Raw genomic sequence first — 26,325 nt, 5'->3', positions numbered from 1 at the left:
CATACAACATCCAAAACAAATCAATACAGAATTACCACTTCCCCAGTGGCACAGAACATTTGCTAAAAGAAAGGAGGCAGAGACCCCAGCATTCAAGGATACGAGTCAATGAGCACACTCTGTCTCTTTTCCAAAGTTTGGTGAATTCTGACCGTGTGATCCGTTTGTTCTCGACAGAGAAAGGTGATCTTTCCCCTGTTGTTGGAGTCACCCGGTTTGACAAATTTATCGACATTTAATAACTGAACTGTCCCACTTGCACTTGCATAGGTCACCTAAGAAGAGGGGGATTGGCGATTGGACTGTCAAAGAAACCATAGCAATTAAAACCGAGGTTAGGAGAATCTATAGAGAGTTCAGAGAGACAGGCAGCCTGATATCTACCGTACTTCTCCAGATCCCGACAACTCAGGGAAACTATCCAGTTCGGTTGGACAAGATATAATCAGCGCATACTCGAAGCATAGCTGTCAACCTTCCCTTTTTTTGTGGGAAATTCAATAATTCCAGCACCGCTTCCTGCTGCTATCCCTGATTGTTAGATATCCCGTAGACTGTCCCCGGGATAGGTGAGGCTGCTGATCCCTTATTTTCGAGGCTGCTGATCCCTTACTTTCAAATCTGAAAGTTGACAGCTATGACTCAAACTATGGAACTCCCTGCCACAGGAGGCAGTTCTGGTCACCAACTTGGAAGGTTTTAAAAGAGGACTGGATAAATTTGTGGCTACTAGCCATGATGGCTACGCTCTGCTTCTACAGTCGGGAAGCAGCGATGCTTCTGAAAGAGAGTGCTTTTCATGCGAATGTGCAAAGACCCTCTGTCTTCTCAGCCGCCTTGCTCATCCCCTCAGCCTGCAGTCCTTGCCAGAAGCCGACTGGTTTTTTGTGGGAGGTGGCGTGAGGCTTGGATCCAAAACCCAGCCCGCGCCACACTCTCTGAAACGGGTTGCTATGGAAAGACAACAAGGCTTCTGGAGGCAGGGAAGGGGAGGAACCCTCGCTCTGTAATTTAGAGGGAATCCAGAAAGGAATATTCCTCCAATTCCCGTTTCATGAGGAAATATTTGGATCGGGGCCCTGTCTGGCCACAAAAGCCTGGCTCGAGTTTGTCTCTGCGGCCTGATGAGGCTCCCCTAGGCAAGAGGAGAAGCGGAGGGAAGGCCCACCTGGACGCAACTAGGCCCCGTTGTTATGGCGGCAGGGGAAACAAAGCGTAAACACAGCTTGGCCTGTCGCGGCCCCGGCTGAGGGATTGGCCGCCGCTCAGGGGACAACCGTCTTGGCCAACTTTCTGGGGAGGGGAGGCTTCTCGCAGGTCCTGCCCCAGCCACCAACAGCTGCGTTTCCCTATTTTACAAGGGGCTGAAACACATTTTTGTGTGTGTCAAGGGCGAAATCAATGGGCACGACTAACTTTATTCATTTCCATGGGTCTGCTCTGAGTAGGCTGGCCATCGCACACGGAAAACACCGAAACCGGAGTTCACATTAAATTGAATTAATCAGCGGCAGAACCGAAAGTTTGAAAGGCAAAAGCTGCCCCAAGTAGCTGGGGCAACCCAGCTGGATGGGCAGGGTACAAATAAAGATATGATTATGATTTGGACAGAAGGCAAACAGAGAGGAAGATAGCCTAATTTCTTGGGGCAGGGAGTTCCACAGGTGGCTTGTGCTTTTTGCCGACTCACAAACCACTGGGAAGTCTTCCCATTCAAGGGAGCTCTGCTCAGTAATAGAGCATCTCAAGACCCCTGAGTTGGTGCTGGAGAACCCTCTGTTCCTATTTCAACCAACCCTTTATTTGGGACCATTAGGACTGGAATATTGATTTATTTTTAGCAGGCTTGTACAGTAGCTCAATGGTAGAGTTATGTTGTTGTTGTTTAGTTGTTTCCGACTCTTCGTGACCCCATGGACCAGAGCACGCCAGGCACTCCTGTCTTCCACTGCCTCCCGCAGTTTGGTCAAACTCATGCTGGTAGCTTCGAGAACACTGTCCCACCATCTCGTCCTCTGTCATCCCCTTCTCCTTGTGCCCTCCATCTTTCCCAATATCAGGGTCTTTTCCAGGGAGTCTTCTCTTCTCATGAGGTGGCCAAAGTCTTGGAGCCTCAGCTTCAGGATCTGTCCTTCCAGTGAGCACTCAGGGCTGATTTCCTTAAGAATGGATAGGTTTGATCTTCTTGCAGTCCATGGGACTCTCAAGAGTCTCCTCCAACACCATAATTCAAAAGCATCAATTCTTCGTCGATCAGCCTTCTTATAGTCCCCTACATCTCCAGGTAGGGCTCGGAGAAACCCACTGCCTGAAAGCCTGGACAGCTGCTGCCAGTCAGTGTTGCAAACACTGCGCTAGATGGACCAAATGGACTGACTTCCTGTGTTCCTATGTTCCTAAGATAACTGTGCCCCATACTGATGGCTGTGTATGTGTGCAGGAATAACATCTGGGCTTCCCGCTTCCATTGGGTCCTACAAGGGATGCACTCATTTTCAGCCACAGAAAAATGCGCCTTGCAGGGAGATTTCTCAGAATATGTATTCCCTGCTCAACCCCCGCCGCCTCTGAAAAATGGGAAGGGGATTCCCTTCATCCCTAGGACATGCCACGTGCCCGCAATCCTGCTGCTCGCTGGGTGGAGAGAGGGATCTGGGCCAAACCTCAACAGCAGTAAAAAACAAAAAAAAGCACCCCTCTCCAGCTCCTGGGAGCCGACCCAAGTCTTGGAAGAAAAACAATGAGGTCATCTTGGAAGCGCTGTGAAAGACAAGAGCCCAGACCTTCAAGGATCCATCGGAGGAGAGAGAGGGTGGTGGGGCAAAGGGGGAACAGAGATGGGACAGTCCTTGTCTACACAAGCTAGGGAGGAGGAGGAAGATTTATTTCATTTAGGAACTGCTTCCCACGAGGCATCCCATTACAAAGAATATGCTGGGAGCGTCAGGCCAGAAACAATATGAGCAGCTGGAATGGTGTGTGTGTGTATGTTTGTGAAGTAGACACTGAACTGGTGCCAAAGTGTCCTTTCTGCATTGACTCATCTGCCATAAAACCCAAGAGCATCGTCACTGGCAATTTGGGATATATTCTAGGCGAATCTCTCCATTTTGGTTTTCCCCAGTTTTTAGTTTTTATGATCTATTCAGTTTTCCACATCAGTTTGCTATTTATTTATTTATTATGCATTTTAGCTGGATAGCTCAGTTGGTTACAGCGTATTGCTGACAACACCGCGAGGTTGCAGGTTCGATCCCAGACAGCTGCAAATTCCTGCATTGCAAGGACTTGGACTAGAACGATCCTCAGGGTCCCTTCCAGCTCTAGGTTTCTATGAGATAACAGCACGTTAGTGTGAATTTCTCCCAACGGACGCATTCTTGTATGCAATTTCGCCTGATAGACACATTATTATTTTTTTGCAAAGCCATTTTCCCTAAAGTGATGCAATGCCTTATTGTGTGTTATTTTCACCCACATAGGGTTTCAACACACGCTTTACCAAAACATGCATTTTTGTAACCATGACTTGGCTGGGGAACCACATTGCAAAAATTCAGAGAAGTGAGAATTTGGAAAGATGGCTTTGTTTTGGTTTGTGCATTCTTTCTGAAAGGGCTAATTAGGTAGGTTTGCTTTTAAATGCAAACTGGATCCAATTTTTCTTCCATCTCCAGCTGTCCATCCCCAGTTCAGGCCGGCCTTCACGGATCTTGCCATTGTACTCGTAAGCCAAGCACAACTATGTACTCTCCTGCAAGTCATGCATTGCTGGGCTGTTTCTGAGGGAAGGTTGCCAGCTGGTAGTGATGTCCTCCCCAAGCTTTCAAGGGATCTTGCCCCATATTTCTTCCTGTTAATGGGAAGGAGAGCACATCCTAGGCACAGGCAAGTTTCTCATTCGATCCCTGATATCCACTGGACATCCATTCAGGACAGATAAGAGAAAGGACTTATTTATTCAAGTTATAATTAAATGATGGAATTCACTGCCACAGTGAGGCACAGCTTTGAAAGAGGGCTAGAGCATGGGTAGGCAAACTAAGGCCCAGGGGCCGGATGCGTCCCAGTTGCCTTCTAAATCCGGCCCGCGGACGTTCTGGGAATCACATGTTTTTACACAAGTAGAATGTGTCTTTTTATTTAAAATGCCTCTCTGGGTGGTTTGTGGGGCATAGGAATTCGTTCATTTCCCCCCCCAAAATATAGTCCGGCCCACCACAAGGTCTAAGGGACAGTGGACCGGCCCCCTGCTGAAAAAGTTTGCTCACCCCTGGGCTAGAGGAATTCATGGAGAATATAACCTCAAAGGCTGTGTTCCAGCTCTACTCTTGGTGGGATACTAAGGTGCCTCTGAATATCAGTGGCTGGGAACCACAAGTACAGAGGGGATTATTGCACCCAGGTCTTCCTAGCTGTGGTGTTCCCATAGGCACCAAGTTGGCCCCTGGGAGAACAGGATGCTGGGCAAGTCGGGCCTTTGATCTGGTTCAGGAGGACTCTTTTTACGTTCATGGGTGGCACTGTGGGTTAAACCACAGAGCCTAGGACTTGCCGATCAGAAGGTCGGCAGTTCGAATCCCCGTGACGGGGTGGGCTCCCGTTGCTCGGTCCCTGCTCCTGCCCACCTAGCAGTTCGAAAGCACGTCAAAGTGCAAGTAGATAAATAGGTACTGCTCTGGCGGGAAGGTAGACAGCGTTTCCGTGCGCTGCTCTGGTTCACCAGAAGCGGCTTAGTCATGCTGGCCACATGACCCTGAAGCTGTACGCCGGCTCCCTCGGCCAATAAAGCGAGATGAGTGCCGCAACCCCAGAGTCGGCCACGACTGGACCTAATGGTCAGGGGTCCCTTTACCTTTATTCTTAATAAATTCAAGAGTCAACACGCCATCTTCAGAGGCAGCCTACCTGTGAACATCACACCCTGCAGAACCAATAGCTTGGGTGGGGGGCAGCCATCTACCCCCCTTCAGTGGGTGCATCTGTCTGGACACCTTTTGAAACCAGAACCCCAGGACTTTCCTGTTTGGTGCTTCTTCTGCAGTCTGCCAGTGTCCTTCTGATAAAGAATCGCCAGGGACTCGCTCACACTTTGCTCGTCTTGTGTCTCTAAAGCACGGGTCCGAGTGCTTTCCCATTTCCCCCGGGGAAAAGCGGAAGTGTAGACGAGTCCCAAGACATGTTCCGTTGTTTGGCTAGCAGCGGCTATTTGCCCTGAGGACCCTGGCAGACAGCAGTCCTGAACACCCTTCAGAAACTGGGTTTTGCCCCTCAAGCCCTTCTATGTCTGGGGTTGGGCCAGGCAAAATCTACGGAATCATAGACACCGAGAGACAACAGGACTGCTCAAGGTGCCCCGAGTATAAAATTGGAGAAATCGAGAGAGATATAGCTGCACAGGCAGCATATCTCTTCTTTCTCGTATCGAAAAATGCAAGAAGGGCCTTTACACTTGCCAGAAGCTTGGCTCTGTCCTCGCCTGTCCTGGAAGGAGCCTTTAAAAAATCCCATGTGTTCAGAGACTTTGCGCCTCTTCATTGGGGGAGATAGGAAGCCCAGAGCACTTGTTCTTTAGATGTCCCTTTTATGTAGAGGCACGAAGTAAGACCATTGATCCCCTACTGGTGAGGCTCACTGACCTCCAGGAAAAGCAAAAATTCGACCTTTTCCTGTTAGGCAAAGATCAGAAGACGACCCGGATGGTCACCAGATTCTGTGTACAGATCTGCAGGCGCAGACCATCTCCCGGCTCAAACTAGTTCGTTAAGAAAATCCCCAAACTCGGTTCCATGGGTGACTCTGGGTCAGCTCCCTGCGGCAGTTTATCTTAAAGTTTTAAGTGTCTATATGCTTATCGCATTTATAAATTTTAAATTTATTGTTGTACATTGTTTTAATTGTTTGTTTTCTTTCTGTGACTGTACCCCCAAGTGCGTTTTATAAGCTGGTCTCCAACCATAATAAATTATCTATCTATCTATCTGCCCTGAGGACCAAGAACTGAGCCTCCAGGATCAGGGGCAGTCTACCTCATTACCAGTTACTGGGCCCAACGACAGCAGAGGGGCATATTCTGCTGCCCCTGTCGCAGGATTATGCTGTTTATTTGGCTTGGCCACCGGATGGAAAGCCCACGGTGGACTGGAGGGAACCCTCTTTCGATCCGGTCCAGCAGCGTTTCCTGCCGCTTTAAGAGAGATCCCGGGACGGAAAATTCCACCCCGTGCAGCTTTCTCCCCTCGTTGCATCTTTTTGATGTGTGTTAGTGGGCGGGGGGAGCGCGCGCGAGCGAAACCACATCAGATGGAAACCCGCGACTGCAAGCGACTCCTTAAAGGGACAGGAGCCCGGACGCCGCGACTTGGTCCGCGTTGAGGACAGGCGAGGTCCTGTAGTCGTGCTCCCTTCTCCTTTTGGGAGGGCGAGCAGAGCATCCTCAGCCCGCCCTGTTCCCCCCGATCCGTGCCCTCCACCCTGCCCGGAAACCTGCTCCGATCCGCGGGCGCAGAGGCAGGGAGGGCTCGGCTCGGATCGTGGAAGGGGAGCGAGGGACGCCGGAGGAGGCAGCGCTTCTTCGGCCGCGCCGTTGCAAGCGAGCCTCGGCTGCCGCCGCTGCCCTTTGTCCCTGCGGCGGCGCCGCCCCTTCCTCGGAGCGCCCCCATCCGCAGCCCCCGCCGGCCGCCCCGCCGGCCGCCGGTCCACGCCCCGCTCCTCCTCCTGCGCCTGGAAGCTGCGAGGATGGAGCGGCTCCTGCGAAGACCCCCGGCCGCCCTCCGCCGCCTCCCGCTCCTCCTTCTCCTCCTCCTGGGCGCAGCGGGCGCAGCCAGGCAGGGGCTGCAAGGTAAGCGGGCGGCGGGGACGGCGCGCTCGGTCCAAGCCCAGCCAAAGTCCCGGGTTCGATCCCCGAAGGGCTCGCTCGTCCGGAAGCGCTGCCCGAGCTCTGGTTTAGGGGCAGAAGGTGCCGGGTTCGATCACGGGGAGGGATTGCTGGAGAGATGCTGCCAGCCAGTGTCGACCAGGCGGACCCAGTGGTCGGATTGCTGCCGGTCAGTGTCGACAATCCGGAGCTAGACAGGTCTTTTTTGCTGCTGGTCAGTGTTGGCAGCATGGGGCTAGTCAGTGTTGGTAATACCGAGCTAGGTGGACCCAATGGTCCAATTGCTGCCAGTCAGTGTCGACAGTCCTGAGTTTGATGGACCAAGTGGTCTGACTTGTATATGAGACAATCTGTTTAAATCAGCCGAATGCAAAAATGGTCCTTTTCTAAACGCAGAGTAAGCTTCTAGTTCTCATGGTTGCTTTAAATCACAAGAGAGGGCACTGATCAATAGCCAGACCACTGGTCCAACTGGCTCAATACTGACGACCTTTTATCCAAAACCACGAGGTCTGGATTCTTGCTTCACATTTCTGGGAAGAACCACCACCTAACAGCAGAGCATGTGGTTTGAATTCAGAATGTCCCAGGTTCCTTCTCATGTTGGGAGGCTGATTTAAACAGGAGCATCGGACGATACGCAGACTGCTGCTCCACCTAGCAGGTATCTTTTCCTGCCTCACCTGGAAATGCCATCGGGGACTGAACCATCTGCATGTAAAGAAGATGCTCTGCTTCTGAGCAATAGTCCTTCCCTTAAATCTAAAGTAAGAGTCCAGTCCTCATGACTCTGGATTAAGGGCTGATTTCAGCAAGATGTTTCCTCGCGGTCAGACTCTTAGTCCAGCTAGCTTGGACAGGGAGTCTCCAGGGTTTGGGAGGCGGGACAACGGCATTCTCAGCCCTACTGGAGATGCCAGGGATTGAACGGGAGACCTTTCGCCTGCAAAGCTGATGGTGCAACTCTGAGTAAGAGAAGGAAGGGAAGATGGCAAGGAGGACAACAATTTAACCCTCCCTGTCCCCAAGTCACTATGGCCATCTCTAATCCCATGACACACACGTTTGGATCTGCTTTTTAAATCATCCTTCTATCCCCTCTCTCTCTCTTCTCCGAGAAGCTCAAGGTAGTTTACATCCTCTTCCTTCTCCCTTTATCCTCACAACAGCTCTTCGAGGTAGGCTGAGCCAAGAGACGCTGAGCTTCTGAACCCGACTCTCTCCAGTTAAATATTCTAAACATTTAAGGTTCACTGGCTGTCAATGTAAAGAAATAGTTTGTTGTTGTTGTTGTTTAGTCGTTTAGTCGTGTCCGACTCTTCGTGACCCCCTGGACCAGAGCACACCAGGCACTCCTGTCTTCCACTGCCTCCCACAGTTTGGTCAAACTCATGTTCGTAGCTTCAAGAACAGTATCCAACCATCTCGTCCTCTGTTGTCCCCTTCTCCTTGTGCCCTCCATCTTTCCCAACATCAGGGTCTTTTCCAGGGAGTCTTCTCTTCTCATGAGGTGGCCAGAGTATTGGAGCCTCAGCTTCACAATCTGTCCTTCCAGTGAGCACTCAGGGCTGATTTCCTTCAGAATGGAGAGGTTTGATCTTCTTGCAGTCCATGGGACTCTCAAGAGTCTCCTCCAGCACCATAATTCAAAAAAGAAATAGTTTAGTATCGATAAATAAAGCAATATATTGGTGCTGGTGTTCTTAGTTCTGCAAATCTAACAAGTGATCAAAATAGGAAGAGTGGTGGTGGAGAAGTAGAGGGGGACTGAGATAATATCGTAAGTTTAAGAGTTCAGCGCTTCAAATGTTGTTGGGGGGGATGCCACATTTTTGAATGCTGCCCTGCATTAACACCATCCTTTCCCTGCATGGAGAAAGCCAGCTCCAAAGGCAAACCGTTGGTCTCCTAGGACACATCTCCCTGATGAGCTGTGTTTCTGCTTGCGGGGATTTGTTGTCATCTTAATGTGGAGGAGCATTTGGAAGTGGTGCTTCTCTCCTATGGCCTAAAGTGGTACAGACCATTCAATCAGGGTCTACAGATAACCAAAATAAAGCAATAGAATGGACTGTATCACTCCAGACACTTTGAGAAGCTTCTCCCTCCACATACAAAAAACAATTGAACTCTCTGTGAGGAGAAATGTAGCACTTCAGGGAGAGCAATGGGCAGGGAGCTTTTTACAGAGAGGAGCATTTGCCTGTGTTGCGGAGGGGTGGAATAAAACCTCCCCTTCACTTGGAGTCCAAGTGGCACAGTCCATTCCAATGCTTTGTCCAGATGCATGTGTGAACAGGGGATGAATCAAGCCCCTGATTTGTATGCAGAAGGTCCCAGGTTCAATTCCCACCATCTCCAGGTAGGACTGGGAGAAAGACCCCGTCTGAACTCCAGGAAAGCTGCTGCCAGTCAGTGTAGGCAACACTAGCCTAGATGGACCAATAGTTGTTTCAGTGTAAGGCAGCTTCTTCCTATGGTCTTTTCCTCTTATGCTTAACTCTGTGACAAGGTTCTGTGCTGCTCAGAGTGGCAGCCAACCCCCCCCCCCCAAAAAAACCAGGCAAGTTGTTAATCCATCCAGGGGCCAAATCGTCGCCAACGGCTGTAACATTCCTTTCCGTAGCAGCTGTCCAAATTAAGTGTTAACAGTATTCCTGGTTTTAGATATATATAGTTAATCTGTTTGTACTCCAAGTTCTGGGCAGGATCTGCCCCGACTTCTGTGCCAGGGAGTGGAATCCGAAGATGTTCCAGGTGGACTCTTTATCAGACACTGCACACACCTTTGGGAGGTCTGGTCCGGGGCGGGTGGCGAAGCTGTGAATATGGAGCCTTTCCTCCTGCCCAGAAGGAGACCACAGAACCCCCAGTAGATGCAAAGGCTTCTGTGTGCTTGAACGGAGACAGTGTGCTCAATCCATTCTTGTAAATAAATATCGGGCTGGAAGGCTGCAAGCCGGAGGCCCCCTTTTCCCAGGATTTGCAGTGCCTTCCATAAGTACACAAGGACAGCCAAGGGCCCATTGACTCCATCTACTCTCGCAGTGGCCGACCAGGACCTGAGCACAAGAACACTCTGCCCACTTGCGACTCCATGCAACGGGCACCTAGAGGCAGAATGCATCTGACCGTAGAGGTAGAATGTAGCTGTCATGGCTAGTAGCCATGGACAGCCTTTTCCTCCAAGATTTTGTCCTCTTAAAGCCACCCAAGGGACGCGGGTGGCGCTGTGGGTTAAACCACTGAGCCTAGGACTTGCCGATCAGAAGGTCAGCGGTTCGAATCCCCCGACGGGGTGAGCTCCCGTTACTTGGTCCCAGCTCCTGCCAACCTAGCAGTTCGAAACCATGTCCAAGTGCAAGTAGATAAATAGGTACCGCTCCAGCGGGAAGGTAAACGGCATTTCCATGCGCTGCTCTGGTTCGCCAGAAGCGGCTTAGTCATGCTGGCCACATGACCCGGAAGCTGTACACCGGCTCCCTCGGCCAATAAAGCGAGATGAGCGCCGCAACCCCAGAGTCGGCCACGACTGGACCTAATGGTCAGGGGTCCCTTTACCTTTTTAAAAGCCATCCAAGCTGGTGGCCATCTATGCCTCTTGTGGGATTGAGTTCCACAGTTTAACAAAGAAAGACTTTCTTTTATCTGTTCCAACATTCAGCTTCATTGCAGTGGTGTAGCATGGGTTGCTGGTGCCCGGGGCAGCATGTGTGGGAGGAAGGGAAACGTAGACATTCAACTGCCCTGAAGCTGCAGAGATAAGAAAAGAAGAGTCGTTCTATTGTCTGGAGAGGTCAGTTCCTGGTTCGCACTGAGAAGCCGTTTTGAACGGAGCCCAGCGATGCAAGCGCGCAGCTATGTTGAAGCAGCACCGGGTGTCAAAATGTTGTGCCCCTAACAGTTTTTCACCTGGGGAAGCCGTCCCTCTGGCCCCCACCCCACACCCTGCCACTGATTGGATATCCATGTGTCCTAGCATTATAAGAGAGGGAGAAAAACTTTTCCCTATTCAATTTCTCCATGCCGGGCATAATTTTTATAAACTTCTATCATGTCACCTTTTCACTAAACTAAGAAGTCCCAAACACTGCAACCTTTCAGTTCACCCCCTTGGTGATTTTAACTGCTCTTCCCTGAACCTTTCCCAGCTAAACAATATCCTTTCTGGAGTGAGGCAGCAGACAGCATACTGAGTTGGGGAGAGGCAGGGCTCAGCAGCAGCAAAGTTGACCTGGTGCAAACTCACCAGCAGAACTAGACTCCCTGCCAGTATGTTCCCACTGCGCTGACCTCCCTGCTACACCCATCTCCATCCTGGTATTATTCTGCAGTGACTCAGTTACATGAAGGTTGGGTGAGTGGGGCAGTCCTGCCAACATTGTCTGCTGCGACTGCAAATGAAAGAGACATTCAGCTAGACACTCTCAAGGCAACACACCCTGCCTTTAAATTATAATAATTCCAATCATAAAAACAAAACTCGCACACGAGATTGCATTGCAGTGGGTAATGTTTTGACGCAGGAACAAGCTGGATGGTTGCATTTTGTTCTGGAAATGCAGTAAATTATCCTGATGTGAAAGGAGGGCAGAGAAATCAAGGTAGATGAGAATAACAAACCCTCCAAGTGTCCCTATTTTCCAGGGACATCCCTGATTTAGAGAAGGCGTCCCTTTTTTATTTGATCCTGGAATGTCCCTCTTTTCCTTAGGACATCCCTATTTTCATTGGAGAAATGTTGGAGGGTATGGAGGCAATCCTGTACTGGGAAGGTTTTTAAAAAATGTTTAATTTTTATTATGTTTTTATATATGTTGGAAGCTGCCTAGAGTGGCTGGGGCAACCCAGGAAGATGTGTGGGGTATAAATAGTAAAATCATCATTATGGAATGGGATGTCCCTATTTTCATAGGAGAAATGTTGGAGGGTGTGGAATAAAATCCTAAAGTCAAGAAGACCTTACTTCAGGTGGAGGGTTGGGAAAGGTTGAAACTCATCTAGCCTGCCACCTTGTGTGGAGATCAGGAGTTGCACTTGGCTCAAAAAGCACAGCATCTTTTCCTGAGCCAAACTTACCTGCCGTCCTGCAGAACACTTGGAAATTGTCTGTGGCCTTCTTGGCTTGCATAGGCAGCTACCTCTTACCATTGGCTGGTACTGACTGCGCTGACTGGCAGCAGCTCTCCAGGGTTTTAGCCCTACCTAGAGATACCGGGACTTGAACCCAAGATCTTGTTCACACAGAGCAGAGATCCCACCACCGAGCTATGGCCCTTCTCTTAAATCAGGCATAGGCAAATTCGGCCCTCCAGCTGTTTTGAGACTACAGTTCCCATCACCCCTGACCACTGGTCCTGTTAGCTAGGGATGATGGGAGTTGCAGTACCAAAACATCTGGGTTTGCCTATACCTGCCTTAAATAGACCGGTAGGGTTCCAGTCCTCATGGTTCTCAGCTGATTGGTGCGTGGTGTTGATAACGTCAAGGTTGCAGGTTCAAGTCCTGTATGGGAACAGCTGCATATTCCTGCATTGCAGGGGGTTGAACGAGGATGATTCCAGCTATACAAAGCCACTTCCGCCCTGCCAAAGGTGGTGGTGTTGCAGGCTTCACGCCCCCACCACGTGCACTGTGGCTGGCTCTCAGCCCCTGCGCAATTGAGGGAATCCCCAACCACGTCACCACCTGGACAGCCAATCGGCTGGCTCGGGGGGGGGGCATGGCCTGCCCTATTTATCGCTGGCACAGCCGGGGATCTCCCTCTTTTGCCGCCTCCAGCTGCTCCGGTTCCCCACCCTTTAAGGTTTTCGTCCTTGACCTTGCTATGGACCTCGGTTGGTCACCGTTAAGGGGCCTGGTAGGAATTTTTTCCACTTGGCAAATTGGCACCAGCCACTTGGTTTTCGCCTGCCTCGTAGCAAATCGTCACAACTTTCTTGGTATTGGCGGTTAGGCATTGGTATTGTTCTGTTGTTGGAAGAGGGGAGGAAGCGCCATCACCTGCCCCGCATATTGAAGGGAAGTCCGATAAAGGACTCCGGGGGGGGGGCTGGCCCTGTCCAAACCCTAGGGAGGTGAGGGCCCAAGGCACGCCCCCAAGCAGTTACCCTGGGGGAGTTCCTAGCATAGCTGTCAACCGACCCTTGTTTGGCGGGAAAGTCCCTTATCCCAGCGCCGTGTCCCGCTGCTGTCCCTTATTGATGATGTCCCTTAAATTCCCGGGTTTCAAAGGAAGCAGCTCCTCTCCCTCCCTCCCTGTCGGCCAGGGAGGAGGGAGGCTCCAACTGTGTTGCTTGGCTGCGTTGCTCACCCAATAAGGAGTCTAAGAATGACTGGGGGGGTGGAGCTTGCATGCCTTGTGCCGATCAAATCGGCCGCGTTGCCTGGGGACTTGCCTTTGCTCAGCGCTTCCCAGCGGGGAGGTGATGGTGGTTTTCCTTGCTGCATCCCCTTTGCCGGGTTGCTGCGCTGTGGGAACCACCGCTTGAGGCTTCGTTTGGCTGCTGGCTGGGCTTTCTGCCTTTGGCTCGGAGGGGCTCAGAAGTTGAACATACCTGTGCTGGGAAAATCCCTTATTTTGGCTTCTGATCCCTTATTTTCGAGGCTGCTGGTCCCTTATTTTCAAATCTGTAAGTTGACAGCTATGGGAAGTTCCTAGTTGATGTGCATTAGCAGGACTCCCCCTACTGGTGGTTAATCCTTCCGGACAGGCTGGTCAGATATAGTTGGTTAGGACCAGTGCCTAAGCCAATACCTCTCATCACCTGTAACCAATAAAGTTGTGGCCTTATTTAGCCCATTAACCTTAATAATTGTGTCATGTGTCTTTATTTCCACTGGGGGACGGATGGACGAGAACTCGCCATGATTCTATGAATCAGGCCATTGGTCCATCTAGTTCAGTATTGTCTACACTGACTGGCAGCCGCTCTCTCCAGGGTTTCAAGCAGCCCTGTGTGAAGCTGCCACCGGGGATTGAACCTCGGACGTCTACGAACGCACATCAGACAGGCAGAGGGACAAAGTGCCACAACACAAACTCTTTTTCTTCTGTGACGGACAGCCGGTTCTGCCAATGCCTGACCTTTGCTCTCCCACTGCTCCTCCCCTAGTACTTGACCTCCTGTCGGTGACGGAGCCCAGGCATATGGCCAATGTGGCCGAGAAGATCCGCACGGAGCTGCTGACCGTCCGTGACCTCTACCTGCTCTCCACCTTCCGCCTGCCCCCCAAACAAGGCGGCGTGTTGTTTGGGCTCTACTACAAGAAGGACAACAGCCGCTGGCTTGAAGCCACAGTGGTGGGCAAGACCAACAAAGGTGAGTGAGAGCGAGGAAACCTAGGATCTGAACCCGCCACCCTGTCCAGGGGGAAAGAAAAGGGCCAGGAATGTCTCAGGCCCCACCTGCACCAAGCATTTAAAGCAGCATTTGCCACTTTAAACAGCCACGGCTCCCCTCCCACAAAGATCTCTGGGAACTGTAGTTTGTTAAAGGCGCCGGGAGTCGTTCGGAGTCCCCCGTTCCCCTCTGATTCCTGGAGTTGCCTGGGAAGAGAGATTGAGCGATAAGCCGCTCTGAGAATTGTAGGAGGGGGGTCTCCTAAAAACTCTTAGCACCTATAACAAACTACAATCCCCAGGTTGGTTGTTTTTTAAAAAATTGCAAGCTGATTCCTAACTGTTGCTCCAGCTGGGGGGGGGGGAAGTCCTGAGTTTAAGTACAGTGGTACCTCGTTTTACAAACAGTCCTGTTAACGAACTACAGTGGTACCTCAGGTTAAGAACTTAATTCATTCCGGAGGTCCGTTCTTAACCCGAAACTGTTCTTAACCTGAAGCACCACTTTAGCTAATGGGGCCTCCTGCTGCCACCGTGCCGCCAGAGCAGTATTTCTGTTCTCATCCTGAAACAAAGTTCTTAACCTGAGGTAATATTTCTGGGTTAGCGGAGTCTGTAACCTGAAGCGTATGTAACCCGAGGTACCACTGTATTCGGTTTACAGACTCCGCAAAATCAGAAGTAGTGTTCCGGTTTGCGAACTTTAACTCAGTCTACGAACGGAATCCAAAAAGTGGAAGGGCACTGGCAGCGGGAGGCCTCATTAAGGAAAGCGCGCCTCGGTTTAAGAACGGATTTGGTTTAAGAACGGACTTCAGGAACGGATTAAGTTCATAAACCAAGGTACCACTGTAATAAGTTAACTTTGACCTGAAAGAAACGCATCTCCTGACCCAACTTTGTTTTACCAACCTTTTTTTCTCCGTAAATAAAACTTTTATTGTTCGATCAACCCCTGCCTGAGACTCCCGGAATGAAGATGCACCCCCCACGAGAACCCCAAAAGATAGCCTGCGGTAAATTGTAGAAAAATTTTTAATCGGCGTGCCATGAGTCCACTATATTTAATTGGGGAGAGTTATCGGGGTGAGTCCATTTACATGTCTAAGGAGTTGGTCATTGTTATGTACCGAAGTTCTCACTCTGGGCCAGCAGGGGAATACTGTAGATAGTTTTCACGCAGGTCCACATATGCAAATAAGGGATTGAAAGTGACGCTCAGTGATTGGATAGCTTCAGAAAGTTGTTACTGTTGCTTTGTAGTGGAGCTCTATATAAGCAGGCTGGCTGAACCCTTCAGTTCAGTTCTGTTCTGGCCTGTGAATAAACAAGAGCTGTCTGAAGAATCGCTGTGTCGTCTGATATGTTCACCCACAACCTAACAGCCATCGCAACTATAGCATTTGCAGTCGTACCTTGGAAGTCGAACGGAATCTGTTCCGGAAGTCCGTTTGACTTCCAAAATGTTCAGAACCGAAGCGCGACTTCTGATTGGCTGCAGGAAACTCCTGCAGCCAATCGGAAGCCACAGAAGCCCCGTCGGACATTCGGCTTCCAAAAATAGTTTGCAAACCGGAACAGTCACTTCCGGGTTTGCGGCGTTCAGGAGCCAAAACATTTGAAAACTAAACTGTTTGAAAACCAAGGTACGACTGTACACAGCTTTGAATACCATGCCCATCCCTTCTTTCTCTCTCTCTCTCTCTCCCCCCAGTCCACCTCCGATACCTGCGGGCCGACGGGAAGGTGCATTCGGTGAACCTGCAGAACACCAACCTGGTGGACGGGCGCAGCCACACCGCCCTCTTGCGGATGAGCGGCCTGCAAGGCGGCCGCCTCTCGGTGGAGCTTTACGTGGACTGCAAGCTAGTGGACTCCAGCGCCGGGCAGCCTGAGATGGCGCCCCTCGACCCGGAGCAGGTGGAGGCGGTGGAGGTTCGGACGGGACAGAAAGGCTATCTCCGCTCACAGGTAAGGGAGGAGAAGAAGAGCCCAGCCGCTGCCGCCTTTCCATCACCCTTTAGTGTGACCGAGGGATTGATTGATTGATTGGGTGGTTCACAGAAAAGATCACAATATACCGTATTTTTCGCCCTATAGGACGCACTTTTTCCCCGCCAAAAATGAAGGGGAAATGTGTGTGCGTCCTATGGGGCGAATGCAGGCTTTCGCTGAAGCCTGGAGAGCGAGAGGGGTCGGTGCGCACCGACCCCTCTCGCTCTCCAGGCTTCAGGAAGCTCTCCGCAAGCCGTGGGAGAGCTGCGCGAAGTCTCTCTCTTGCGGAGAGCTGCCTGCACCCAGAAGCCTGGGGCGCGCTGAGCTCAGCGCCCCCCAGGCTTCAGGCTTCGCGCAGCTCTCCCACGGCTTGAGGATAGCAGCCTGTTCTGGGGGCTGGGGTCGGGGGAAGCTCGGGCTTCCCCCACCCCAGCCCCGCACCTGGGGGGGAAATAATTTTTTTTCTTTATTTCCCCCCCAGAAAACTAGGTGCGCCCTATGGGCCAGTGCGCCCTATGGGGCGAAAAATACGGTACAAAATCAAAGTTAAAAACAATAGCCCAATAACATTTTTACATAAATGGTGTTCGTTGTTGAACTGCTATAATATGCTGTTTGGGTAAGGCGACTAAAGCTCCAATTAAGGCTTAGAATAAAACCAAACACTTTTTACTTTAGATGTCATCAATATTATGATAGTTTGGCCTTTTATATAATACACTGATTTCTCTGATACTTTTCAATGTACAAATGGGATGGGAAGCGAAGGGCGGGGCTATGCAAATGAAAGGGAGGGGCAGTACAGAAAGGGGCCGTCCCGGTTTGCAATGGCTGCAGATCTCTAGGGAGAGTGTGATGATCAGGAGTGACAACTTGGATTAAATATGGGGGGGGGGCAGCTAAGCCTCACCACACATAATCGCATGACATGATGCACCAGTAGAATGGCAATGTCCATCAACTTTGGGGGCCCCCGGCCCCCTCAAATATTTTATTAGGAGTTGGCTCCTGTGGTGCCGTTTTAATTCTCACCATGCCCATAGGATCTTTAAGAGCTGACCTTTCTGTTTCCTCCATAAGACAATGGCTGAAGCTTTTTATTACGTTACGAAGCTGATTTATGTTAATGAAGAAAAATTCAGCCTTCCTCTCTTATAGCACTCCCTCATTTTATTATTAGATTATTATTTATAATTAAATTTGTATTCCACCCTATACCTGTAGATCTCAGGGCGGTTCACAGTGTAAAATTACAATATAAAAACCACAAAGAACATAATAAAAATAAGAACAAAAACCAAGCCAATAATCCACCCCTCCCTTTCCACGACACATTTAAAAATGCATCTGATATCCGTCAGCCAAAGGCTTTGTTGAAGAGGAACATTTTCTCCTAATGGTATATAATGAAGGCGCCAGTTGAGCCTCCCTGGAGAGATCATTCCACAAACAGGGAGCCACCATAGAAAAGACCCGTTCTTGTGTTGCAACCCTCCAGACCTCACATGGAGGAAACACACAAAGAAGGACCTCAGAGGAAGATGTCAAGGTCCAGGTTGGTTCATATGGAGAGAGGCGGTCCTTGAGGTATTGAGGTCCTGAGCCATTTATCTGTACAGCAACCTTGTGAGGTAGGGTTGGGTGAGATAAGTTGACTGGCAAAAGGCAGGCTTCCTCAACCTCGGCCCTCCAGATGTTTTTGGCCTACAACTCCCATGATCCCTAGCTAGCAGGACCAGTGGTCAGGGATGCTGGGAATTGTAGTCTCAAAACATCTGGAGGGCTGAGGTTGAAGAAGCCTTGGGCAAAAGCACTATCTGGCCCTCAATAATAATAATAATAATTTATTATTTATACCCCGCCCATCTGGCTGAGTTCCCCCAGCCACTCTGGGCGGCTTCCAATCAAGTGTTAAAAACAGAACAGCGTTAAATATTAAAAACTTCCCTGAACAGGGCTGCCTTCAGATGTCTTTTAAAGATAGGATAGCTGCTTATTTCCTTCACATCTGAAGGGAGGGTGTTCCACAGGGCGGGTGCCACTACTGAGAAGGCCCTCTGTCTGGTTCCCTGTAACCTCACTTCTCGCAATGAGGGAACCGCCAGAAGGCCCTCAGCACTGGATCTCAATGTCCGGGCTGAACGATGGGGGTGGAGACGCTCCTTCAGGTATACAGGACCGTATAATAATATCAGAAGTGTCTCCCAAGCCATACCCCTCGCCACCCTTGCTTTGCACCCTCCTCTAATGTTTTTGCCAGGCTGGAATGTGTCCTTGAATTCCTCATGATGCCTCTAACCTCTCCAGAAGAAGAATTCGAGAGGGGTGTTTGCAATAACCAGCCTACCGTACAAAGGGGGGGGGGCATTGCATTCATTGCTCCTCCCACTTTTGCTTCTGGCTCCACCCACCGCCTGCATGTGGCCCCTGGAAGGCGAATGTGGCCCTTGAACTTTACTAGTCTCACTTGCCCCCATTTAGGGGATTGCAACCTAGGTGTACTGACACTGCTCCTCACCCCCATTTCCATCGAAGGGTTTCTTGGAATCCCTGAAGCTGATCCTGGGAGGCTCAATGAGTCGCGTGGGAGCCTTAAGCGAATGTCCCTTCCAGGGGGATGAATCCATGCAGAACACAGGTAAGGATTTCTCCGGTTTTTTATTTGAACGGCCAGAGCGGGATATTCCGTTCACGTTCAGGATCTGGGCTCAGGGTCCTGTGGAGCATTCCCACTATGGCCGCATTCACACAACACGTTTAAAGCCGTGTCGGACCGCTTTAACCCCAAAGGATTCTGGGAGCTATCATTTGTTCAGGGTGCTAAGAGTTGTAAGGAAACCCACCCCAAGCTACAATTCCCAGAGTGGTTTAACAGTCAATCCAATCTCACAGAGAACTCTGGGAATTGTAGTTCGGGGCTGGGAGGGATAGGAGGGGTTTCCTAAACAATTTTGGTATCTTTAACACACTACAGGTCCCATAATATTTTTGGGGAAGCCAGGGCTGCTTAAAGTGGGATGAGAGCTTTTTAAATGGATGCTGTGAATGCTTCCTCTGAGTTACAGTGGAACCTCGGTTGTTGAACATTTCGGAAGTCAAACAATTTGGAACCCAAATGTCAACAACCCTGAAGTGAATGCTTCCGTTTTCGAACACGCCTCGGAAGTCGAAGCGTTTCTCCATTTTTAAAAAAGGAATTTGCCGACTGGCAATTGCGCCTCAGTCGTCAAACATTTCGGAAGTCTTCCGAAATGGATTATGTTCGACAACGGAGGTTCCACTTTATTCTGATAGCAGAGGCCCACATCCTCGGTTTGAGTCCACCAGTGTGTTATTGAACTTTTTCAAGTCCTTACATAACATTTTAATTCTGTTTTCTTTTCCCTTTCAGTATCCAACGTGATCAATTCCCTCTTTGGTGAGTCTGATGACTGCTCCTTGGTTATGTCCCCCTCATCCATGCGTGTCACAGAACAAATCTTGTCTTCTTAAGCACAAGCTTTTTCCTCAGTTGCAGAGCTTGTGCGGGCAATGATGTTCTTGGTTCAAGCATCTTAAGTCTTAAGGCATGGGTAGGCAAACTAAGGCCTGGGGGCCGGATCCAGCCCAATCGCCTTCTCAATCCGGCCCATGGAGGGTCTGGGAATCAGCGTGTTTTACACGAGTAGAATGTGTCCTTTTATTTAAAATGCATCTCTGGGTTATTTGTGGGGTATAGGAATTCGTTCATTTCCCCCTTTCCAAAATATAGTCCGGCCCCCCACAAGGTCTGAGGGACAGTGGACTGGCCCCCTGCTAAAAAAGTTTGCTGACCCCTGTGAGGTGTTACTAGCAGTACATAAAGCCCTTAACAGCTTGGGACCAGTTTACCTGCGAGAGATAGCTTTACCCCTAATGTTCCCATTTGACAACTTTGATCTGTGGAACCGGTTCTGTTACACGTGCAACATGATACTTATTCTGCATTTATAAGAGGTCAGTCTTTTAGCTTGGCGGTACCTGAACTGTTGACGTCAGGCAGACACCTTTGCAATACACTTTTCGGTGCCTGCTAAAAATATCATTGTTTAGGCAAGCCTATCCAGACCTGTGGAACATCGGCATGTGTTTTGACCTGGCTTTTTAGCTTATCGACGATCTTAATTATTTTTCAAATGTTTTAAACGGTTGCTTTCCCGCTGATAATTTCAGCATTTCTTTCAGCATTTGTAAAACACTTTCTGAGGTGGTTTTTCTTGTACATAAATGAATTTTCCATAAAAATAAATAAGTCGAGGCAATTGACTTCCCCCCATTGTTGTGACAGGGGAGCAAACCAGGGCCCTCGTGAAACAACTCACCCTTTTCAACCAGATCCTGATGGAACTTCAGGAGGACATGAGAGACCAGGTGAGAGGGGGACAATAAGTCCAGGTAAGGTCAACCTGGGGGGGGGGGGTATATAACTTTGCAAAAAAAAAAAAAATCAAATCTCAACCACTTTTGTGTCTGTCTGTATTTTCACCTTTTGAAATATGGCAACCCTAGACTGAAAACTTTTTATATTCGGTCAGAGTCAAAGAATACATCTTTTCAAAATAGCTACTGTTATGTACTGAAGTTCTCACCCTGGGCCAGCAGGGGGATACTGTAGATAGTTTTCACTCAGGTCCGCATATGCAAATAAGGAATTGAAAGTGACGTTCAGTGATTGGGTAGTTACAGAAAGTTGTTACTGTTGCTTTGTAGTTGAGCTCTATATAAGCAGGCTGACTGAGCCCTTCAGTTCAGTTCTGTTCTGGCCTGTGAATAAACAAGAGCTGTCTGAAGAATCGCTGTGTCGTCTGATATGTTCACCCACAACTTAACATCTACCCAATTTCTTATTATTAATATTTTTTGTATTGTTTGGTTTGCTGCGCAGTTGTTGCAAACTACTCTGCTGCCCCATTTCCTTGTCCATTGCTCCAGCGCCACATCTGCGGCGCACTCTATTGCGCACAGTGATGTGTCTCTGTTCTTCCCAGGTGAAGGAGATGTCTTTGATCCGGAACACCATCATGGAATGTCAGGTGTGCGGTGAGTGCCGAGGGAGGGGACTGGGTGGGAAAGACTGAATGACGTGAAATTGGGTGCTTTCCTGGACTGTGAGGCAAGCACCATTCATGATTATATGTTGGGCTGTAAGTTACATGAAATTCCCAGCACTAAATACTTAAAGAGACCCCTTGAGTCGATTGCCACATTTAGCAACATCAATAAAATCTATTACCTGCTGTCTGGCTTGGACAAACTGGTTATATTTAACACAGTGAAGTTTGTGCTAAAAGCCTCTCAGCTCAGGAAAGCCCTAAAGTCCTGTCTTGCACACAGAGTTGTCTGCCATTTGTGTATACAGTGGTGCCTCGCAAGACAAAATTAATTCGTTGTGCGAGTTTTTTCGTCTTGCGAATTTTTCGTCTTGCGAAGCACGGTTTCCCATAGGAAACGGTTTTAAGAAAAAGGAAACAAACTTGCAAGACGTTTTCGTCTTGCGAAGCAAGCCCATAGGGAAATTCGTCTTGCGAAGCAACTCAAAAAACGAAAAACTCTTTCGTCTTGCGAGGCATTCGTCTTGCGAGGCATTCGTCTTGCGAGGTACCACTGTATCTGTGAAGTGTTTTATAATGTTTTAAACATATGTGCTATAATCAGTACTTTTTTTCCTAACAAAAATGTTTAGAGGTACTCTCATTTTGACTCAAGAAAATCACCATTTTATAGTTCAAATCGGGGGAAATGAATACAGTAAATGGACAAAAGTACAAAGATTCACAAAATGGTTAGAGGCATGTGTCCCCCTGCGTCATCCTAGCACAGCCTTCTGGGGTGGGTGGGTCACTTGCCTTATTATTATTATTATTATTACCACCATGCCCATCTGACTGGGTTACCCCAGCCACTGTGGGCAGCTTCCAACATATATAAAAACATAATGAAACATCAAACATAAAAAAAATTCCCTATACAGGGCTGCCCTCAGATATTTTCTAAAGGTTGTTTATTTACTTATTTCCTTGGCTCTGGGGTTGCATAAATCCATACCCTCCAACAATTCTCTGATGAAAATAGGGACGTCCTAGGGGAAAGCGGGACATTCTGGGATCAAATCAGAAACTGGGACAGCTTCTGTAAATCCGGAACTGTCCCTGGAAAATAGGGGCACTTGGTGGGTCTGCAATAGGACTGGAATATGGGCCCAGAGCAAATGCCCAACCCTTGATGCAGGCTCTGGTTATCAGCATCCTTCCCCTTATTATTCCTTTGCTCCAGTATTCTGTGACTTGACCCCTCGCTGCCATCGTTCCCCCTCCTCCCCACGACAGGGTTTCACGAACACCGCTCCCGCTGCAACCCAAATCCTTGCTTCAGCGGCGTCGACTGCATGGAGACCTACGAGTACCCGGGATACCGTTGCGGACCTTGTCCGCCAGGCTTTGAAGGCAACGGCACCCACTGCGCCGACATCAACGAGGTAAGCATGGTAGTTTTAGCGTCATTCAGCTAGTAATTTGGCCGTCCTGAGGCTGAGGTTTAGCTGCCAGCCAGATTCATCATCCTCTGTGCTGGAGTCGACACGGTCGTGCTCAGATCTCGGTGACCTCGCAGTTTCCAGCTCGATGCCAGATCAGATTTGTCATTCTTTGGCAAAGAGTTTTATTCCACCACAAACTCTTAGGCTGATTTACAGATGATCTTGCTTAATGGTCCCACCCCGCTTTCTTAAGGTCAAGTGTTTTCTTTGTTCGGTTTCTTTCCTTGGGCAATAACTCTGAACGATTTTTGCCTGCTGTTAACTCTTCTCTTTTTGTGTGTGTTGAATAATCCCCCCCCCCCAATTTTTTTATTGGTTTTCCAAATTTATAATAAACACAAAAAGAAAACATACAACAAACAAACAAACAAACAAACAAACAAACAAACATATATCTTAACTGTTAGAATCCCACTTTAAATAACATTGTTAGGTGATTTCCTCAGATCCCCCCAACTGTGTTTCCATAATACTCATTTTAGCAGTTTTCCAATATCCACTTTCAAATAAAATTAACTTGTTCCATTAACATCTTTCTTTCTTTTCATATTGCTCTCAATCCATAATGTTAAACAATCAATCTATTTTACTCCTAGGCCAATTTGGTACTTTCAAGTAGTTCTACTTAATTTATGTTTGAGTATCTTGCCAAATAGTCCTTAAATTTCTTCCATTCTTCTTGAGGTTCCTCTTCCTTCCGATCGCGGATTCTTCCGGTCAGGTCAGCCAGCTCCAAAAAATCCATCATCTTCACCCGCCATTCCTTAATTTTTATTTGATTTCAAGAAAACAAAACAGAGGAACTTCTAGTAAACACACCTAACAGAATCTTGCTACCGACACAGCAATGCAAATCTTTATTATGGTCATAGAGCAGCATTAACGCTACCAAGACAGAGTCACATCAAACGATGAAATTATCTTGGAATAATTGCCAGTTTTGTGTGATTATTATGCATCAGTATAACCCGTCGAGAGCAAGTTGTGGGTATTGGAAGGGCCTGAGAATTTTGTAAAACCTAATAAACAAAGTGATTGTTTTAAAAAATGAGATAGGCAGGTACAGTGGTGCCTCGCAAGACGAAATTAATCCGTTCCGCGAGTGTCTTCGTCTAGCGGTTTTTTCGTCTTGCGAAGCAACCCTATTGGCGGCTTAACGGATTAGCGCTATTAGCGGTTTAGCAGCTATTAAAGGCTTATCAGCTTAGTGGATTAGCTGCTAAAAGGCTATTAAAGGCTTAGCGGCTTAGATAAAGGGGGGGGAAGCGGAAAAAAAATCTCAAGACTCGCAAGACATTTTCGTCTTGCGAAGCAAGCCCATAGGGAAATTCGTCCTGCGAAGCAACTCAAAAACGGAAAACCCTTTCGTCTAGCGGGTTTTCCGTCTTGCGAGGCATTCGTCTTGCGGAGCACCACTGTAGCATGGTGTTGAGGGTTGGCGCCAATTTGAAGAGGAAGGACTCACAACGGAGGTCTCCTGTCGTCCACAGTGTGCCCATGCCAACCCCTGCTTCCCTGGATCCAAATGTCTCAACACGGCACCCGGTTTCCGCTGCGAACCCTGCCCGCCCGGCTACAAGGGGAACCTCATATCTGGAGTAGGGGCAGACTATGCCAGAGCCAGCAAACAGGTGAGGAATTTTTTTTGGGGGGGGGGTGTTTCTTTTATATAAAACCAAGATTGCCCATGGGGTTATATTGCTTTGTCCCAGGCACATGGTGGAACAGGCACCATTACTGGTGCTGCAAAATGCTCGTTCCCCATTTGTAAGACACCAACCTTTTCGGGTAGCAGCATCTACACTTGGGAACTCCCTGCCTATTGACACCAAAGAGGGGCGTTTGCCACATTCTTTTCTGCTAAAAAAGTTTTGGCTTAAGGACTTGCCGATCAGAAGGTCAGCGGTTCGAATCCCCGCGACGGGGTGAGCTCCCGTTGCTCGGTCCCTGCTCCTGCCACCTAGCAGTTCGAAAGCACGTCAAAGTGCAAGTAGATAAATAGGTACCACTCTGGCGGGAAGGTAAACGGTGTTTCTGTGCGCTGCTCTGGTTCGCCAGAAGCGGCTTAGTCATGCTGGCCACATGACCCGGAAGCTGTACACCGGCTCCCTCGGCTAATAAAGCGAGATGAGCGCCGCAACCCCAGAGTCAGTCACGACTGGACCTAATGGTCAGGGGTCCCTTTACCTTTACCTTTTATCCAGACACATACAATGTTGTCACGTTTTTATCTTATTGTTCATTTTAATTACCTTTCAAGTGTGTTTTTAGCTGTGTTTCAACAATCATTTCATTGTTTTATTCTTTTTGTAAACCACTCTGAGGTGTTTTCTTACATGTGCTGTTAGCTATTACAATGACAGTCGATTTATTGATCACCTTCTAAGGCACCATCTCAAGATGATTTCCACATAAGGCAATTTAAAACAGTTAAAAAGGCAAAAACAACAGACGGGTTTAAAATTGGACTAAAACCGTTGCAAGTGGATGCTTGTGGGCGATTGAGCGATATATAAATTTTGTGCAATAAATCAATAATGAATAGATGAATAAGCAAAGGTTCCAATAAATAAAAACTCGAGAGGGGCCTTTATTTCTTTATGTATTGCATTTATATATCAAAACGATCTCTCTCGTCTCTCCAGACTTGCACAGACATTGACGAATGCAACGATGGGAACAATGGCGGATGTGACCCCAACGCCATCTGTACCAATACAGTGGTGAGTCTGTCTAGGGTGAAGAAATGGGGTCCTCCATGTGAAAACAGGCCCCAGGGACTGAAGAGGCTACGGTTACTTGCCCAGGCTGTCCTTATGTTACCGGGACTGGTTCAGGTTCTTGTATTGATTTGCAAGGCCCTGAACAATTTGGATCCAGGATACTTCAAGGATCACCTGATCCTTTATTTCCCTGCCCAATCAGGGAGCTGTTTGGGGGAGCCACTGCTAGGGCTCAACCATGCTAGGGGTCTCCCATGCCTCATATAAACGTCCACACGCTCCAACACTTTGAGGCCAAAATCCTGGACACCGTCTTCCCGGTTGCCACTTTCTCGTTTTTTAATCACAAGAGCACGGCAGCCATTTTGGTTCTTGCATTCTCATACAATTTCACACTGTGGTTTCCCCTCCTAAAAAAAGCACTTTTGGAGTGCGGCGCCCCAGAATGCATGTTTTTGGGTGCCGCACGAAGGTTGCGGCCACGAAAAAAGGGGTTTTTTTTGCTGGGGGCGAGAATCATGCCACAAAATCACATGAGATCAAGGCAACCAAAATGGCAACCGTTCTCTCACAGTAAAAAAATGGGATGTTCCAGTTTTTCTGTGACACTTGGGGGCATGCACATCTTGTATCCATCAGAACTTGTGCATTTAGGAGTGTGAGTCCAATTTTGCGCAGTTCCCTTCCAGCTGAAGTCAAACAGTCCCCTTCCCTGTGGAACTTCCAGCTGAGCAGGGCTTGTGAGGGGCGAGGCCGAGGGAGAGCCCTGAGAGCATCGGAGCCAACTCCTAGGGGCCAAGGTCCCTTCGCCCCCAAAGTTGATGGGCATTGTTAT

The 26,325-nt window shown here is 48.9% G+C and overlaps 1 protein-coding gene across 2 annotated transcripts in view; it reads left to right on the top strand.

Moving 5' to 3' along the window:
- The window catches only part of THBS3 (thrombospondin 3), a 56,997-nt gene that overhangs the window by 4,271 nt on the left and 26,401 nt on the right, over window positions 1-26,325 (top strand). Inside the window, exons 1-10 of one of the 2 annotated variants that reach the window (XM_080984563.1) lie at window positions 6,681-6,841; window positions 13,993-14,199; window positions 15,934-16,190; window positions 18,750-18,852; window positions 19,606-19,632; window positions 20,521-20,603; window positions 21,221-21,272; window positions 22,559-22,707; window positions 24,258-24,398; window positions 25,413-25,490. In XM_080984563.1, coding sequence (XP_080840689.1) covers window positions 6,739-6,841; window positions 13,993-14,199; window positions 15,934-16,190; window positions 18,750-18,852; window positions 19,606-19,632; window positions 20,521-20,603; window positions 21,221-21,272; window positions 22,559-22,707; window positions 24,258-24,398; window positions 25,413-25,490 — 1,200 coding nt within the window. In that variant the 5' untranslated portion in view covers window positions 6,681-6,738. Of the gene's footprint in view, window positions 1-6,680; window positions 6,842-13,992; window positions 14,200-15,933; window positions 16,191-18,749; window positions 18,853-19,605; window positions 19,633-20,520; window positions 20,604-21,220; window positions 21,273-22,558; window positions 22,708-24,257; window positions 24,399-25,412; window positions 25,491-26,325 lie in introns of those variants that run through there. The other variant, XM_080984564.1, reaches the window with a different exon arrangement.

Source organism: Podarcis pityusensis, assembly GCF_964106645.2.
Source record: "Podarcis pityusensis genome assembly, chromosome: 16".
Lineage (NCBI taxonomy): Eukaryota > Metazoa > Chordata > Lepidosauria > Squamata > Lacertidae > Podarcis > Podarcis pityusensis.
Note: the sequence above shows the minus strand (reverse complement) of the source record. Positions and strands in the feature narration are given on the sequence as shown.